This window comes from Mustelus asterias, chromosome 13, assembly GCF_964213995.1.
Source record: "Mustelus asterias chromosome 13, sMusAst1.hap1.1, whole genome shotgun sequence".
NCBI lineage: Eukaryota > Metazoa > Chordata > Chondrichthyes > Carcharhiniformes > Triakidae > Mustelus > Mustelus asterias.
Genome location: NC_135813.1, coordinates 4,669,466 through 4,688,692, shown reverse-complemented (window position 1 = coordinate 4,688,692; position 19,227 = coordinate 4,669,466). Strand labels below are relative to the sequence as shown.

At 49.1% G+C, this 19,227-nt stretch overlaps 1 protein-coding gene across 3 annotated transcripts in view; it reads right to left on the bottom strand.

Moving 5' to 3' along the window:
* The window catches only part of nup214 (nucleoporin 214), a 211,644-nt gene extending 194,772 nt beyond the window's left edge, over window positions 1-16,872 (bottom strand). For all 3 annotated transcript variants that reach the window (XM_078226236.1, XM_078226235.1, XM_078226237.1), the window contains exons 1-6: window positions 16,781-16,872; window positions 9,832-10,027; window positions 6,363-6,514; window positions 3,813-4,005; window positions 2,839-2,909; window positions 802-865 (exon numbers count right to left, since the gene is read on the bottom strand). In XM_078226236.1, the coding sequence (XP_078082362.1) occupies window positions 802-865; window positions 2,839-2,909; window positions 3,813-4,005; window positions 6,363-6,514; window positions 9,832-10,027; window positions 16,781-16,822 (718 nt within the window). In that variant the 5' untranslated portion in view covers window positions 16,823-16,872. The remainder of the gene's footprint in view (window positions 1-801; window positions 866-2,838; window positions 2,910-3,812; window positions 4,006-6,362; window positions 6,515-9,831; window positions 10,028-16,780) is intronic.
* Between the last annotated feature and the right edge of the window lie 2,355 nt (window positions 16,873-19,227).

The window sequence follows — 19,227 nt, the reverse complement described above, 5'->3', positions numbered from 1 at the left end:
GAGGGAAGACAGTATTTTTAAAGTTTATTTATCAGTGTCACAAGTAGGCTTACATTAACACTGCAATGAAGTTACTGTGAAAATCCCCCAGTCGCCACACTCCGGCGCCTGTTCGGGTACACTGAGGGAGAATTTAGCACGGCCGATGCACCCTAACCAGCACGTCTTTCGGACTGTGGGAGGAAACCGGAGCACCCGGAGGAAACCCACGCAGACACGGGGAGAACGTGCAGACTCCGCACAGACAGTGACCCAAGCCAGGAATTAAACCCGGGCTCCCTGGCGCTGTGGGGCAGCAGTGCTAAACCACTGTGCCGCCCACATTTACCAGAATGTTACCAGGAATGAGGGAGCTCAGTTACACGGGAAGACTGGAGAAGCTGGGATCGTTCTCCTGAGAGCTGTGAAGATTAAGGGGAGGTTTAACAGAGACTTCTAAATTTATGGAGGGTTTTTTGATAAGGAGGAGCTGTTTCCACCAACAGGTCAGTAACTAGAGGATGCAGATTTAACGTCAGAGTGGTTACAGCACAGGGGGGGGGGGGGCCGTTTGACCCATTGGGGCCAGGATGTCATGATCAAGAGAGCCAGAAGGGAGAAATAGTGAGATATGTTTTGGAATGTGCTGCCTGAAAGGGCAGTGGAAGCAGATTCAAAACTTCCAACAGGGAATCCGAATAAAAAGATGAAGGGAGAAATGTACAGGTGATGGTGGAAGGAGTCGGGAGGGAGACTAATCCGATAATTCTTTTAAAGTGCTTGGCTGAACGGTGTGCAAGCCGGGGATTCTATACACCCTACCTTTAACTGGATTATCCGGGGTGTAGAAAGGGGGAGCCTGGATAACCTTCTTTTCTTGAAGAACCTGCAGGGAAATAAAATCTCTGAGCACGATCACATTTAAAACAAAAAAAAGGTCAGTGCCCCTCGAGGCCCCTCGGCGATTCAGCAAGATCACGGCTTATCTACTTCAAGTCAACATTCCCACAGTGGGCGACATGGTGGTACAGTGGTTAGCGCTGCTGCCTCACTGCGCCAGGGACCCGGGTTCAATTCTCGGCTTGGGTCACTGTCTGTGCGGAGTCTGCACATTCGCCCCGTGTCTGCGTGGGTTTCCTCCCACAGTCCGAAAGACGTGCTGGTTAGGGTGCGTTGGCCATGGTAAGTGTGTGGGGTTACAGGGATAGGGCCAGGGAGAGGGCCTGGGTGAGATGCTCTGTCAGAGAGTAAGTGGCCTCTTCTGTATTGTAGGGACTCTATGATTCTAATATCCCCACAAGCCTCGATTCCCCAGCCACCCCTCTGTAGTTGTTTCCTCCCCCAGTTTCCACGCTGCCCCAGCATCAACCCCCAATTCACCCACTCTCCCCCCTGATTTCCCCAGTACCCGGAATCCTTGTGACCAAGCATCTATGGATCTGTCTCTGGCGTACTCTGTCAGTGGCTGAGGATACACAGCCCTCGGTTAGGGAATTGCAAGGATACGAGAACTCATCTCCATTCACAAAGCAGAGCAAAGGGATTCAGCTCTTGGGAGCAGAGACATTTATTGTTTCACGGTGACAGGAAGGTGCCACTCGAACTGCACTAACAGTGACGGGCAGCTGAGGATTCTTATTAAATGGTAGTGAATCTCACACCAGGAGACAAAGAATAAAGAAAATTACAGCACAGGAACAGGCCCTTCGGCCCTCCAAGCCTGCACCGACCATGCTGCCCGACTGAACTAAAACCCCCTACCCTTCCGGGGACCATATCCCTCTATTCCCACCCTATTCATGTATTTGTCAAGACACCCCTTAAAAGTCACTATCGTATCTGCTTCCACTAGCTCCCCCGGCAGCGAGTTCCAGGCACCCACCACCCTCTGTGTAAAATACTTGCCTCGTACATCTCCTTTAAACCTTGCCCCTCGCATCTTAAACCTATGGCCCCTAGTAATTGACTCTTCCACCCTGGGAAAAAGCTTCTGACTATCCACTCTGTCCATGCCCCTCAGAATCTTGTAGACTTCTATCAGGTCGCCCCTCAACCTCCGTCGTTCTAGTGAGAACAAACCAAGTTTCTCCAATCTCTCCTCATAGCTAATACCCTCCATACCAGGCAACATCCTGGTAAATCTTTTCTGTCCCCTCTCCAAAGCCTCCATATCCTTCTGGTAGTGTGGCGACCAGAGTTGAACACTATATTCCAAGTGCGGCCTAACTAAGGTTCTGTACAGCTACAACATGACTTGCCAATTTTTAAACTCAATGCCCCAGCCGATGAAGGCAAGCGTGCCGTATGCCTTCTTGACTACCTTCTCCACCTCCACTTTCAGTGACCTGTGTACCTCTACACCCAGATCCCTCTGCCTATCAATACTCTTAAGGGTTCTGCCATTTAATGTAGAGAGAGAGAGACAGAGAAAACTGCAAGAGAAGTTGCTGAAACCTGCGAGTTTGACTCCCGGCAGAAAGGTTTACTGGCCTAAACATTCACAGAAGTGCGGTGTAAATTCTGCAAAACACAATGCCAGTTTTGATTTGAACATTGAAACACTCAGGTGTACCAACAACTTGCATTTATATAGCGCCTTGAGCAGAATCAAATGTACCAAGGTGCTTCACAGGAGTGTTATCAGAATATCCTCCAGCAATAGGGGAGGTGGCACTGGTTTGAAGGACTATCCTATAGTTGGAGAGAGAGGGGTTCAGGGAGGGAATTCCAAAGATTAAGGCCCAGGCAACTAAGGCCCGGTGCCACGGTGATGGTGAATTGGGGGAGCGCAGATATTACAGATAGGGAGGAGCGAGAAAATTAGGGCAATTGAAAAAGGATAAAAATGCTGGGACTTACCGGTGAATATTGAACCACCGTTCCGTCCTGTCGACCTGCTGCTAGCTGCTTCCCTTTCGGACTCCAGCATACTGAGGAGAGAGGGAGAGAGTGAGAATGTGAGGGGAGAGACAGAGAGACACAGAGAGAGAGACACAGACACACACAGACACACACAGACACACAGACACACACACACACACAGACACACAGACACACAGACACACAGACACACAGACACACACACACACACACACACAGACACACAGACACACAGACACACAGACACACACACACACAGACACACAGACACACAGACACACAGACACACACACACAGACACACACACACAGACACACACACACACACACAGACACACACACACAGACACACACACACAGACACACACACACAGACACACACACACAGACACACACACACAGACACACACACACAGACACACACACACAGACACACACACACAGACACACACACAGACACACACACACACAGAGAAAGAAAGAGACACAGAGAGAGAGACAGTCAGAGGACATCAGATTTCCTTCCCTGAAGGACAGTAATGAACCAGATGGGTTTTTCCGACAACGGTTTCATGGTCATCAGTAGATTCTTAATTCCAGATTTTTTTTATTGAATTCAAATTTCACCCTCTATGGTGGGATTTGAACCCAGGTCCCCAGAACATTAGCTGAGTTTCTGGATTAATAATCTAGCGATAATACCACAAGACCACTCCCCTCATATGCCCAAATATCAGTTTTTTTTTAAAAATGGACCAAATTTTTATTGAAGTTACTGCGTGTAGATCTGCAAACTGGGCCAGCTGCTTAGGCAGTACAATCGGTTAACCCTCTGTGTAGAAAACAAACAGGAACAAAACTTCCTCCAGCCTCAATAGCATTAAGGGCACAAATTACAAATGACACAATGGGATCATTCGTGCGGGAGTCCCGTGTAAGAAAAATGACACGTACATGAAGTAATACCAGCTGTGGGTGGCAGACTGGCGTGCTGCTTAATGATATCGGTAACCTCCAACATGGTCAAGCTCCCGTCAGACTGGCAGACGGCGAGGATGCTGCTCACTGCAGGATTCCACTTCAAATCCAAAACCGTGCCTTTGGTTTCCGGCTTGTAGTACACAAACGGTCGCTTCTGCTGCTTCTCCTACAACAAGAGCAGCTGGCATTTATTTAGCACCATTCCCATCCCTAAACATATTCCAAGACAGGCTTGTAATCACGCAACACCAAGCAGCACAAGGGGATATCAGCACAAACAGACAGAACCACACAAGTGTTATATTCAAGAAAGTCAGTTGGAGGTTAGAATTGGAGCCAGTCTTTACTCAGTCTCTGTTTAGACAGAAACAATGCAAACCTATATCTCCGAACTCAACCACACACCAGTGACACTGAGTGTCTCTTTATAAAAGTGAAGTGAAACCCCAGTTCTTCACCAGCAAATTATTCCGTATCAGTTGTGTTTAACTAACAAAAGGGGTCGATTTTAAAGAGCACCTTTGGGGGTGGGGGGAACGGGCACGAGCGGGCAACAGCAAGTGGGCGACAGCGCGTGAGTGAGAAAATCAGAGACCCTACAGTGCAGAAGGAGGCCATTTGGCCCATCGGGTCTGCACCAACAAGAATCCCACCCAGGCCCTATCCCCACTCAGTTACCCTGCTAATCCCTCTAACCTATCACATCCTGGGACACTAAGGATTAATTTAGCATGTCCAATCAACCTAACCCGCACATCTTTCAGACTGTGGGAGGAAACCAGAGCACCCGGAGGAAACCCACGCAGACACGGGGAGAATGTGCAAACTCCACACAGACAGTGACCCGAGGCTGGAATTGAACCTGGGTCCTTGGAGCTGAGGGGCAGCAGTGCTAACTTCTCCTCCCCACCCTGCACCCCCTTCCCCCTCCGCTCGCGCCCTCCCTCGTGCGAGAGAGCAGAGGGGGAAGTGGGGGGGTGTGGGGGGGGGGGGGGGGGGTGGAGAGAAGTTCAGGGAGGAAATTCTGCAGCTTTGGATTGGCAGCTGAGACATGGCCATTAAATTCAGGGAACGCTCAACAAGAAGAATTGGAGGTCGAGGGGGAGCAGAGAAAGCAGGAGGGCTCAATTCTGCATCGAAAGGTTCCATTAAATGATCCCTCCTTCATTCTACACGGGTGGCACAGTGGTTAGCACTGCTGCCTCTCAGCTCCAAGGGACCTGGGTTCAACTCCAGTGTTGGATGACTGTCTGTGCGGAGTTTGCACGTTCTCCTCATGTCTGCGTGGGTTTCCTCCGGGTGCTCCGGTTTCCTCCCACAGTCCAAAGATGTGCGGGTTAGGTAGATTGGACATGCTAAATTAACCCTTAGTGTCCCAGGATGTGATAGGTTAGAGGGAACTAAGTGGGGATAGGGCCTGGGTTGGGTTGTGGTCGGTGCAGACTCGATGGGTCGAATGGCCTCCTTCTGCACTGCCGGGATTCTATGATTCTAAACCCACTTGGTGAGGATGTTGAATATCAATGTAAATCAGACAAACACACAAAGGGGATAATATGATATGCTTGGCATAGTTAAAAATGCAGGAACATCTTGTACATGCTAAATGTTTTCCTGTCAAACTTTGGCTTATAGGAACAGGCCATTCAGTCCCTCGAGCCTAATCTGTACCTGAACTCCAGCTACTCATTTCAGTTCCATTAGTTTTAATATGCATTTTCAGCTTGGAAATTATCAACGACCCCTCGGCTGCTACAGCTCCGCAGGGAGAGGTGGGAGCTCAGCTGCTGATTCTCTCTCCTCGGTCCTGTCCAACACTCTCAGTGCTGTTAGAGGGGGAGTTCCAGGATTTTGACCCAGCAGCAGTGAGGGAACAATGATGTATTTCCAAGTCAGGATGGTGAGTGGCTTGGAGGGGAATTCTCAGGTGATGCCGTTCCCATGTCATAGAAACCCTATACAGTGCGGAAGGAGGCCATTCGGCCCATCGAGTCTGCACCGGCCACAATCCCACCCAGGCCCTACCCCCACATATTTACTTGCTAATCCCTCTAACCTACGCATCTCAGGACTCTAAGGGGCAATTTTTAACCTGGCCAATCAACCTAACCCACACATCTTTGGACTGTGGGAGGAAACCGGAGCACCCGGAGGAAACCCACGCAGACACGAGGAGAATGTGCAAACTCCACACAGACAGTGTCCCGAGCCGGGAATCGAACCTGGGACCCTAGAGCTGTGAAGCAGCAGTGCTAACCACTGTGCTACCGTGCCGCCCCTGTCCTTTAAGCTGGTAGAGGCCGCGGGTCTGGAAAGTGCCCTTTCAAAATGCCAGTACGGGAAGGATGAATCAAACAGCCACCTCCTGTGCTGTATGATTCGGTGATATTACTGGGCCAGGAACCATCCCTTTGACGTGTTCGGAACTGAACTTCACACGAACTGAGAGCAAGTGTTTCAAACACAGAAGTTGACCACAGCAGCGAAACTAAACCACACAGAGGAAAATCAGCGCTCACTCACCTTGTTCAAAAACGTTCGGACATCAAAGAAGGCGATGACCAGCCCATACTCCTCCGATGACATGGCAACAGACAGGGTTAAATCATCACTGCTCAGGGCAATGTGGTGCACTGGGAGCTTCATAAAAACCGACATGATAGGGGCATCTTCGACTGCATCAGGAGAAAGAGAACCAGGTTTAGATAGATACACTGACCAGGAGACAGCATTTAGGGGCACTGCAGCAATGTGGACACGTGCTATTTTACAGAATGGATGACCCAGAGACTCCAACTAATGCTCTAGAGACACAAGATCTAATCCCATTCAGACAGCCTGGGTGGGGATGGAAATTAAATTCAATTAACTAACTAAACCTGGAATGAAATGTATCAACAATCATCACGGGTGGCACAGTGTTTAGCACTGCTGCCTCTCAGAGCCAGGGACCCAGATTCGATTCCTGGCTTGGGTCACTGTCAGTGTGGAGTTTGCACGTTCTCCCCATGTCTGCATGGGTTTCCTCTGGGTGCTCCGGTTTCCTCCCACAGTCCAAAGACGTGCTGGTTAGGGTGCATTAACCCGAAAAGGCGCTGGACTGTGGCGACTAGGGGAATTTCACAGCACCTTCATTGCAGTGTTAATGTAAGCCTACTTGTGACTAATAAATAAACTTTACTTTTACAAACTACCAGTCTGTTGTAAAAATCCATCTGATTAACTAATGACCTTTCAGGGAGCAAAGCTGCCATCCTTAACAGTGAGGGGTTAGGTCAGAGTTTGAGTTGGGTTTGGGTAAGGGATGGGGAAGGGTTGGGTTGGTTAAGGGTTAGAGATGGGTAAAGGATAGGTAAGGGATATGGTAGGGTAAAGGTTAGCGTTGGGTTAGGGATGGGCAATGGTTAGGGATGGGTAAGGGATATGGTAGGGTAAAGGTTAGCGTTGGGTTAGGGTTGGGTAAGGGTTAGGGGTGGGCAACGGTTAGGGTTGGGTAAGGGATATGGTAGGATAATGGTTAGCATTGGGTTAGGGATGGGCAAAGATTAGGGTTGGGTAAGGGATATGGTAGGGTAAAGGTTAGCGTTGGGTTAGGGTTGAGTTAGGGATGGGCAATGGTTAGAGTTGGGTTAGGGATGGTGTTAGGGTTGGGCAAGGGATATGGTAGAGTAAAGGTTAGTGTTGGGTTAGGGTTAGGGTCAGGATTAACCCTTCATATGAATCAGCAATGTCGCTGACTATCGATTGACCTAAAAGTTGGCCGAGCTCTCATTTTAAAGTCAAGCTCATCGTTCTGGTTTATTCCATAACCCGAGGACATCTCTCTGCATTATTTTATCATCTTAAACACCCAATCTAATCTGCCCTCAAACTCCTCAACTCAAGATAAAGGCAAAATACAGTGGATGCTGGAATGTGAAACAGAAAATGCTGGAGAAACTCAGCAGGTCTGACAGCTGCCGTGGAGGCAGATTAGAGCCAACGTTTCAAATCCGGATCATCCATTTACACTAAACTCACTTTAACAGCAAAGATAAAAGAATGAAAAGGTTTCCACACAGTGGCTAACTTAACCAGTTTGTGGAACCTTATTGGATAGGTGCTGCTTCCAGGATGGAAGAGAGAGAAATTGTCCCAAATGCCTGATGATGTCACCATGAAATCATGTGACACACTCGGCAGGGATGCTTTGGTTTATAATTCACAACATCCCTTCACTCCAGCTGTACAACAACATTAACTGGAACTCTTACCCATTATGAACAATAATTATTTGACCAAGTATCATTACATAGTCATATCGCACACACGCACATCGCACACGCACCGCACAGGCATATCACGCACACGCACATCGCACACGCACCGCACAGGCATATCGCGCACACGCACCGCACAGGCATATCGCGCACACGCACCGCACACGCACATATCGCGCACACGCACACTACACAGGCATAACACACACACACTACACAGGCATAACACACACACACTACACAGGCATATCACACACACACTACACAGGCATATCACACACACACTACACAGGCATATCACACACACACTACACAGGCATATCACACACACACTACACAGGCATATCACACACACACTACACAGGCATATCACACACACACTACACAGGCATATCACACACACACTACACAGGCATATCACACACACACTACACAGGCATAACACACACACTACACAGGCATATCACACACACTACACAGGCATATCACACACACACTACACAGGCATATCACACACACACTACACAGGCATATCACACACACACTACACAGGCATAACACACACACACTACACAGGCATAACACACACACACTACACAGGCATAACACACACACACTACACAGGCATATCACACACACACTACACAGGCATATCACACACACACTACACAGGCATATCACACACACACACACCACAAGCATATCACACACACACACACCACAAGCATATCACACACACACACCACAAGCATATCACACACACACACACAAGCATATCACACACACACACCACAAGCATATCACACACACACACCACAAGCATATCACACACACACACCACAAGCATATCACACACACACACCACAAGCATATCACACACACACACCACAAGCATATCACACACACACACCACAAGCATATCACACACACACAAGCATATCACACACACACAACCAGCATATCACACACACACAACCAGCATATCACACACACACAACCAGCATATCACACACACACAAGCATATCACACACACACAAGCATATCACACACACACAAGCATATCACACGCACACACAAGCATATCACACGCACACACAAGCATATCACACGCACACACAAGCATATCACACGCACACACAAACATATCACACGCACACACAAGCATATCACATGCACACACAAGCATATCACATGCACACACAAGCATATCACATGCACACACCACAATCATATCACACACACATTACATAGTCATATCACACAATTACAGAGTCATATCACACGCAATTACATAGTCATAACACAATTACATACAGTCATAACACACACACACAGCTTCTGCAGATGCTGTTGGTTCAAGTGGTGTAGAAGTTGACTTTGACTCAATCATAACCACAGGTTTTAAGTTTATTTATTAGTGTCACAAGTCGGCTTACATTAACACGACAATGAAGTTACTGTGAAAATCCCCTAGTCGCCACACTCCGGCGCCTGTTTGGGGAACACTGAGGGAGAATTTAGCATGGCCAATGCACCTAACCAGGGTGTCTTTCGGACTGTGGGAGGAAACCGGAGCACCCGGAGGATACCCACGCAGACGGGGGGAGAACATGCAGACTCTGCAGAGTGACCCAAGCTGGGAATCGAACCCGGGTCCCTGGCGCTGTGAGGCAGCAGCGCTAACCCACTGTGCCACCGTGCCTCAAGTGAACAGGATGCGAGATATACTTACTGATTGTGTTGATGTTTCCCTCGTTCTTGTCAACGATGGTAACATATTGACTGTTGATGATCTTCAGGCCACCCTTCCATCCCATAAAGATCAGCCCATAAATATTGGACGTAACCAGGAGATTCACCCTGTCCTTCGGCAACTCATCCGGAGACTGAAAGATCCGGATTTTCTTCATCTGACGGAAGTGGAAGTTCTGCCGAGGCAAATTAAACAAAGCAGCTTTCAAAAACCAGGGTCAGCAACAATGAACAAACTGCAGCTCTGTAACAAAATGACGGAAAACTAACTAACGGTGTCACCTCGCCAACCACAAAAGATAAACACGAAGAGGGGAGTTGGGTTTGTACTTGGATGGCACAGTGGTCAGCACTGCTGCCTCACAGCGCCAGGGACTCAGGTTCAATTCCAGCCTCGGGTCACTGTCTGTGCAGAGTTTGCACATTCTCCCCGTGTCTGCGTGGATTTCCTCCCACACTCCAAAGATATGCGGGTTAGGTGGATTGGCTATGCTAAAGTGTCAGGGGGATTAGCGGGGTAAATGTGTGGGGTTACAGGAATAGGGCCCGGGTGGGATTGTGGTCAGTGCAGGCTCGATGGGCCAAATGGCCTCCTTCTGCACTGTTGGGATATGATTCCCTGATACTTGAAGGGGGAATAACTTGCAAGGTAAGGGAAGGGATCTGTTGATTGGATAGAATCCCTACAGAACAGGAGGCCGCCATTTGGCTCATCGAGTCTGCACTGACAACAATCCCACCCAGGCCTTATATCCGTAACCCCATGTATTTACCCTAAAAATCCCCTTGACGCGAAGGGGCAATTTAGCATGGCCAATCTTCCTAACCTACATATCTGCCAAAGATGTGCGGGTTAGGTGGATTGGCCATGCTAAATTGACCCTAGTGTCAGGGGGTTTAGCGGGGTAAATAAGTGGGGTTACAGGAATAGGGCCTGGGTGGGACTGTGGTCGGTGCAGACTCGATGGGCCAACTGGCCTCCTTCTGCACTGTAGGGATTCCATGATCTTTGGACTGTGGGAGGAAACCGGAGCACCCGGAGGAAACCCACACAGACACGGGGAGAACGTGCAGACTCCACACAGAGTGACCGGAGGCCGGAATTGAACCAGAGTCCCTGGCGCTGAGGCAGCAGCGCTAACTACTGTGTCACCGTGCCACCCTTCCAAAGACACAATGGACTGAACAGCCTCCTTCTGTGCTGTCCCATAACACACTTGCAGTAGAACCTGCACTTCCTGAACCGAACACCAGGGTGCGGGGCAAGGGTACACAACAGGATGGTGAGCTGGGAAATGATATGGGGATGATGGCTGGCAGTAACTGTTAAAGACTTTGACAGAGGGCTAGAAGGTGGTGAGGATCTTTGACCAGGGATTACAAAGAGAATTTCAGGGATGCTGCTGCCCCCGATGACAGAGCAAGAAGTTGTAGAGTGGACAACAAACCAGGCTATGAGGAGGATACTGTGATTCTGCAATGGGATACACAGAGATTGGGTGAAAACCTGGCAATTGGAGTTTAATGTGGGGAAGTGTGAGGTCATGAACTTTGGTAGGAGGAATCAAAAGGCAGATTATCTAAATGGAGAGAGACACTGCAGGTGAGGTGAAGTGCAGAGGGATCTGGATGATATAGTGCATGAATCACAAAAAGCTAGGGGGCAGGTCCAACACGTAGTTAAGGCGGCAAACAGCATTTTGGGCCTTTATTGCAAAGGGGTTGGAGTTTAGAAATAGGGAGGTTTTGTTGCAATTGTACAGGGTGTTGGTGAGGCCTCACCTGGAATACCGCGTACAGTTTTGGTCCCCTTACCTAAAAAAGCATGTAGTAACATTGGAGACAGTCCAAGGGGATTCACCAGGCTAGCTCCTGGGATGAGGGGGCTGCCCTATCAAGAGTGATTAAATAGTCGGGGTCTGTATTCCTTGGAGTTGAGAAGACTGCGGGGTGACCTTATTCAAGCATATAAGATCCTGAGGGAGGTTTGACAGAGTAGATGGTGAGAAGTTTTCACTCGTGGGAGAGTCTCGAACAAGGGGACATAACTACAAGATAAAGGGTCAGTTGTTTAAAACTGAGGTGCATAGAAATTTATTCTGACAGAGGTTGGTGAATCTCCAGAATTCTCTTTCCCAAAGCATGGTGGAGGCTGGATCATTAGAAGTATTTAAAGTGGAGGTGGATAAATATTTGATAGATCGATGAATAGAGGGCTATGGGGAAATGGCACAGAAAAGGAGTTGAGGCTGGCGTAGATCAGCCATGATGGTATTGAATGGTGGGGCCGGCTTGAAGGGTCTGATGGCCACTCCTGCTACTATTCCTTGCGGAAGAGGCAGCAGGATTCAGGAGCTTATGTTAGAGATGGGAGATTGGTGGTAAGAGCTTTGCAGTTAAGTATAATCAGGACACCAGGGTGAACTCTCCTACTCTTCTCAAATTGTGCAAGGGGATCTTCCTTGACCCCCTGCGAAGGCAGGCAGGACCTCAGTTTAACCAGAATGTATAAAACTGACCGTTTCCTGTTCCGTCCAGTTTAGGAATATAAACCTGAGCTTCACATTGCTGGACAGCAGCACCCAAGCAGGGCCCCAGGCCGCGATTTAATTTATTGAGCGAATTCAAAGTCCGTAAGCCAAGCAGTTTCCTCAGGTCCTGCTGTGCGGATAGGCCTCTGCTGGGTCTGTGGATTGGACACTCTTCTATGATGTGGCGCAGAGTGTTTTCTCCCGCAGAGGTACATAGGGACTGGCACTACAGCCCTATCTGGGGAGGTTGGTCAGGGTTGGAGGGTCAGTCCTGAGCCTGCTGAGGGTGGACCATTCTTATTGAGACTTCCAGAAGGCATTTGGCAAGGTGCCGTATGAAAGACTGATCCAGAAGGTTAGATCCCAGGCGGCTGGGGGTAGGGTATTGGCTGGGATCGAGGATTGGCTGACTGACAGAAAGCAGCGGCTCAGGATAAATGGGTCCTTCTCTGGCTGGCAAGCTGTAACCAGTGGGGTGCAACAGGAGTCAACCCTCGGGCCGCGACTGTTTACAATCTATATAAATGATCCCCAAGCAGTGACAGATTTGATTTGATTTATTAGTATCACATGTATTAACATAGTGAAAAGTATTGTTTCTTGCACACTATACAGACAAAGCATACCGTTCACAGAGAAGGAAAGGAGAGAGTGCAGGATGTAGTGTTACAGTCATAGCTAGGGTGTAGAGAAACATCAACTTAATGCGAGGTAAGTCCATTCAAAAGTCTGACAGCAGCAGGGAAGAAGCTGTTCTTGAGTCGGTTGGTACGTGACCTCAGACTTTCGTATCTTTTTCCTGAAGGAAGAAGGTGGAAGAGAGAATGTCTGGGGTGCATGGGGTCCTTAATTATGCTGGCTGCTTTGCCAAAGCAGCGGGAAGTGTAGACAGAGTCAATGGATGGGAGGCTGGTTTGTGTAATGGACTGGGCTACATTCACAATCCTTTGTAGTTCCCTGCAGTCTTGGGCAGAGCAGGAGCCATACCAAGCTGTGATACAACCAGAAAGAATGCTTTCTATGGTGCATCTGTAAAAGTTGGTGAGAGTCGTAGCTGACATGCCAAATTTCCTTAGCCTTCTGAGAAAGGAGAGACATTGGTGGGCTTTCTTAACTATAGTGTCGGCATGGAGGGAACCAGGACAGGTTGTTGGTGATCCGGACACCTAAAAACTTGAAGCTCTCGACCCTTTCTACTTCATGCCCATTGATGTAGACAGGGGCATGTTCTCCTTTACGCTTCCTGAAGTCGATGACAATCCCCTTCATTTTGTTGACATTGAGGGGGAGATTATTGTTACCGCACCAGTTCACCAGATTCTCTATCTCATTCCTGTACTCTGTCTCGTCATTGTTTGAGGTCCGACCCACTGCACTGTTGTCGTCAGCAAACTTGAAAATCGAATTGGAGGGGCATTTGGCCGCACAGTCATAGGTGTATAAGGAGTATAGTAGGGGGCTGAGAACACAGCCTTATGGGGCACTGGTGTTGAGGATGATCGTGGAAGGGGCGTTGTTGCCTATCTTTACTGATTGTGGTCTAAGAGTTAGGAAGTTCAGGATCCAGTCGCAGAGGGAGGAGCCGAGGCCCAGGCCATGGAGTTTGGAGATGAGTTTCGTGGGAATAATAGTGTTGAAGGCTGAGCTGTAGTCAATAAATAGGAGTCTGGCACAGGTGTCCTTGTTATCTAGGTGTTCCAGAGTTGAGTGCAGGACCAGAGAAATGGCGTCTGCTGTGGACCTGTTGCAGCGATAGGCAAACTGTAGTGGATCCAGGTAGTCCGGGAGGCTGGAATTGATTCGTGCCATGACTAACCTTTCGAAGCACTTCATAATGATGGATGTCAGAGCCACCTGCCGATAGTCATTAAGGCACGCTGCCTGGTTTTTCTTCAGTACCGGGATGATAGTCGTCTTCTTGAAGCAGATCGGGACCTCAGATTGTTGTAGAGAGAAGTTGAAAATGTCTGTGAATAACTCTGCCAGCTGAGCTGTGCAGGATCTGAGTGCTCTTCCGGGGTACCCCATCCGGGCCAGTCACTTTCCGTGGGCTGACCTTCGAGAAAGCTGCTCTGACATCTGCAATGGTGAACCTGGTGACAGGTTCATCCAGGGCTTCCAGGGTGGAGGGCATGCTCTCGCTGACCTCTTGCTCAAAACGGGCGTAGAATGCATTGAGTTCATCAGGGAGGGGTGCGTTGGAGCCGGCGATTTTACATGTCTTCATCTTGTAGCCTGTTATGTCGGCGGGGGTCGGTGTGGCTAGCCTGGGACTCCAGCTTGGTCGGGTGATGTCTTTTGGCATCTTTGATGGATCTCCTTACATCGTATCTGGCTTTCTTGCATAGGTCAATATCGCCTGACTTGAATGTCTCAGACCTGGACTTCAGCAAGCAGTGGATATCCCTGTTCATCTTTGGTTTCCGGTGAAGTGGAGTTTCCAGTAATGATACGCTCGGTACTATTCAACTGGGTATCAACTCTGTGCGTGACTGCACGCTACTCACATGTGCATACATGTGAGTGATGATCTTGATCTAACAGGGGCACAGAACTCTGCTATTGAGGGCGAGGAGTTCTGGATCAGTGTTCTTGCCGCTCCCCGTTAGTTCCCAGGCTTCCCTGGCGAAGCGAATGATCCTACCCGCAGACTAAACACCAAAGAAAGCTTCATGAGAAGAGTCCACACAAGAAATCAGAGTCAAAATCCCAAAGCCTCAATGACTTTATGCCTTCGAATGTCAATCTGTGTCATTATGTGGAAGTGAAGGATTAAAATGAAGGCATAGTTTAGCACAAAGCAGCTGACATCTTGGATTCACATCTTGTATCTCCATTTGAGGCATGTCTGGGGCCACAAGGAGGTCTTGTGGTGCGGTGGTGCCTCAGAAATTCCCTGGCCAGGCCCACCCCGGTACTCTGAGAGCCAAGGACAGTGCGTTCATAACGTGGCCAAACAGATGGTCAATCGGCAAATCCTTCCAACACACAGCAATGGCAGGTTATAGGAGTGAGAGATTCCTGGTCAGTGATGTGATGGGAAAAATCCGAGAGCCTCTAGCATCACTCTCCATAGCTCCAGGTGACAACATGTAAAAGTCAATGTTGTCACAGCAACTCAGACTCCCCAAGTGAACTCCACCACCACTACTGGGGCCAGGAGCCAGTGAAACCAAAACTACATTAAAATTAACATTAAACACATAGTCAAACTCAGGCTCCAGAATACTGGATTGTTGAGAACTCATGGAAATTAGTTGCTGAGATTTTGCAGCTCTTAATTTGAATGATGCTCTTATTTTAAAAAATATTGTTTTATTTATTAGTGTCACAAGTAGGCTTACATTAACACTGCAATGAAGTTACTGCGAAAATCCTCCAGTCGCCACACTCCGGCACCTGTTTGGGTACACTGAGGGAGAATTTAGCACGGCCAATGCACCTTAACCAGCACGTCTTTCCGACTGTGGGAGGAAACCGGAGGATCCAGAGGAAACCCACACAGACACGGGGAGAAGGTGCAGACTCCGCACAGTGACCCAACCGGGAATCGAACCTGGGTCCTTGGCGCTGTGAGGCAGCAGTGCTAACCACTGTGCCACAATACTGCCCTTATATTGTGCCAGTTCTGGGCATGGTCCTTCACAAAGGATGAGAAGGTATTAGAGAGAGTACTGAAGATATTTACGAGAATGGGTACCAGTGATGAGGAACTTCAGTTACGCAGAAGCAAGACAAACTGGGGTTTCTTTCATGGAATCTTGACAGTGCAGGAGGCCAATCGGCCCATCGAGGCCGCACCGACCACAATCCCACCCAGGCCCTAACACAATAACCCCCACACATTTACCCTGCTTGTTCCCAACACTAAGGGGCAATTTAGCACGGCCAATCCACATAACCCGCACATCTTTGGACTGTGGGAGGAAACGGGAGGAAACTGGAGGAAACCCATGCAGACACGGGGAGAACGTACAGACTCCACACAGACAGTGACCTGAGGCTGGAATCGAACCCGGGTCCCTGGCACTGTGAGGAAGCAGTGCTAACCACCTTTCATTCTCCCCAAACTCCTCAAGGTCTCTCGTAACCCCGCTCTTCCCCCCCCCTCCACTCCCTTTCTCCCCCTCCATTAACACCCTCTCCCCCATTACCCCCTCTTACTCATTATAACCCCACTCCTTCCACTCCTCCATTACCCCCTTTCCTCCAATACCCCGACTCCCCCTCCATTACCCCCCTCTCCCCCTCCATTACCCCCCTCTCCCCCTCCATTACCCCCCTCTCCCCCTCCATTACCCCCCTCTCCCCCTCCATTACCCCCCTCTCCCCCTCCATTACCCCCCTCTCCCCCTCCATTACCCCCCTCTCCCCCTCCATTACCCCCCTCTCTCTCACCTTCATCTCCCTCTCGGGAGCGGGGCTCTGATTCTCTCCCATTGCGTCGCTGATCCGCCGCCGCGATGCCGCGCGTCACCACTTCCGGCGCCGCCAAGTACGTCACAACCTGCCCGGGGTCACGTGGCGCGGGGGTGACAGTTCTGCCTGAGAGGGGGGCGGGGCCAGTGCCCGGCCTGCACTGCCATCTAGCGGCGTGGAGGGCTGTGCTGCAGGCGGCAGCTGTGCTGGGGAATGAAGGAACTTGCATTTATATAGCGCCTTTCACAGGAGCACTATGCAGTCAACAAAGGAATAGTCTAGAAAGAAAGGATTTGCGTGTCTATAGCATAATCTGTTATACAGGGCCTTGGTGAGACCACACCTGGAGTATTGTGTACAGTTTTGGTCTATTTATCTGAGGAAGGATGTTCTTGCTCAAGACGGAGCGCAGAGGTTTACCAGACTGAAACAGAAAATGTTGGAAAATCTCAGCAGGTCTGACAGCAAATGTGGGGAGAGAATAGAGTAAGAATTTTAACAACACCAAGTTAAAGTCCAACAGGGTTTATTTGGTAGCAAATGCCATTTTGGCATTTGCTACCAAATAAACCTGTTGGACTTTAACCTGGTGTTGTTAAAACTCTTACTGTGTTTACCCCAGTCCAACGCCGGCATCTCCACATCGGGAGAGAATAGAGCCAACGTTTCGAGTCTAGATGACCCTTCGTCAGAACATTCGCAGTATTTTACCTTTGCCAAACTGATCCCTGGGATGGCAGGACTGACGTACGAGGAGAGATTGAGTCGTTCGGATTATATTCACTGGCGTTTAGAAGAATGAGGGGGGGACCTCATAGAAACTTATAAAATTCTAACGGGACTAGACAGGGTAGATGCAAGAAGGCTGTCCCCGATGGTGGGGGGTGTCCAGAACCAAGGATCACGGTCTGGGGATACAGGTTAGACCATTTAGGACGGAGATAAGGAGACATTTCTTCACCCAGAGACTGGTCAGCCGGCGGAATTCGCCACCACAGAAAACAGTTAAGGACAAATCATTGGATGTTTTCAAGAAGTAATTAGATATAGCACTTGAGGCAAAGGGAATCAAAGGATATGGTGGGGAAGACAGGATCAGGCTCTTGAGTTGGATGATCAGCCATGATCATAATGAATGGCAGAGCAGGCTCGAAGGGCCAAATCGCCTCCCCTGCTCCTATTTTCTATGATGTTAAAGTCAATCTAATGAAGTACATTTTGAATTACTGTTGTAATGTAGGATACTCAGCAGTCAATTTGTACACGGCAAGCTCTCTCAAACAGCAATGAAATAATGCTTCAATAATCCATTTCAGTGACCCTGGTTGATGAACAAATATTGGCCAGAATAGTGGCCATGGTACCTCTTTAATGCCTCAACTGAAAGACAGCGTCTCTGACAGTGCTGCACCCTCTCAGACCTGGGTCTGTTGGCCTCAAATTTGTGCTCGAGTTTCTGGAGTGGGGGCATGAACCCACAACCCACTGAGGCACAGCAGTTCAGGAACAATGGCAGCCACGGGAAATTGGCAGGAGCATGTCAGGAGAAGGAAAGTTGGGCAGAGTGTTTACAGCAGTCTGTGTATATGTGCAGTCTGTGTATGTGTGCAGTCTGTGTATATATGCAGTCGGTGCGTGTGTGTGTGCAGGGCTGCATGAGACAGACGTGCAATTCCCAAGGTTGGACAATGGGAATGAGTGATAGGCACATTTGACACGCAGAATTGGAATCTCCCCAGAATCTGACTCCCCTTTTGATTGGTTGTGCTCCAGCCGCTGGGATCTCCTGGCACTGTTTCTGCTGAAACTGCAGTGTCTGACTCAATTATTTATTCCACAAAGCAGACACCACAACACTCAGAGGGAGGCAATGTCTCGCCAACTGCTGGCACACGGGCACAAACAGCACAACTTGTTTGATTCACACACACGCACACACTGGACGGCACGGTAGTACAGCGGTTAGCACTGCTGCCTCCCAGCACCAGGGACCTGGGTTCGATTCCCAGCTTGGGTCACTGTCTGTGCAGAGTCTGCACCTTCTCCCCGTGTCTGCGTGGGTTTTCTCCGGGTGCTCCGGTTTCCTCCCACAGTCCAAAAGATGTGCTATTTAGGTGCATTGGCCGTGCTAAATTCTCTCTCAGTGTACCCGAACAGGTGCCGGAGTGTGGCGACTTGGGGATTTTCACAGTAACTTCATTGCAGTGTTAATGTAAGCCTGCTTGTGACACTAATAAATAAACTTTTAAAACATATCCACATGCTCTCACACACACACACTCACGCAGACACACACACTCAAATGCACTCATACATTTACACACACGCAACTGGTTGAAACATTGCAAACAATTAAATGTCTTTTATTCATTCATGGGACATGGGCGTTGCTGGCTGGCCAGCAGTTATTGCCCATCCCTAGTTGC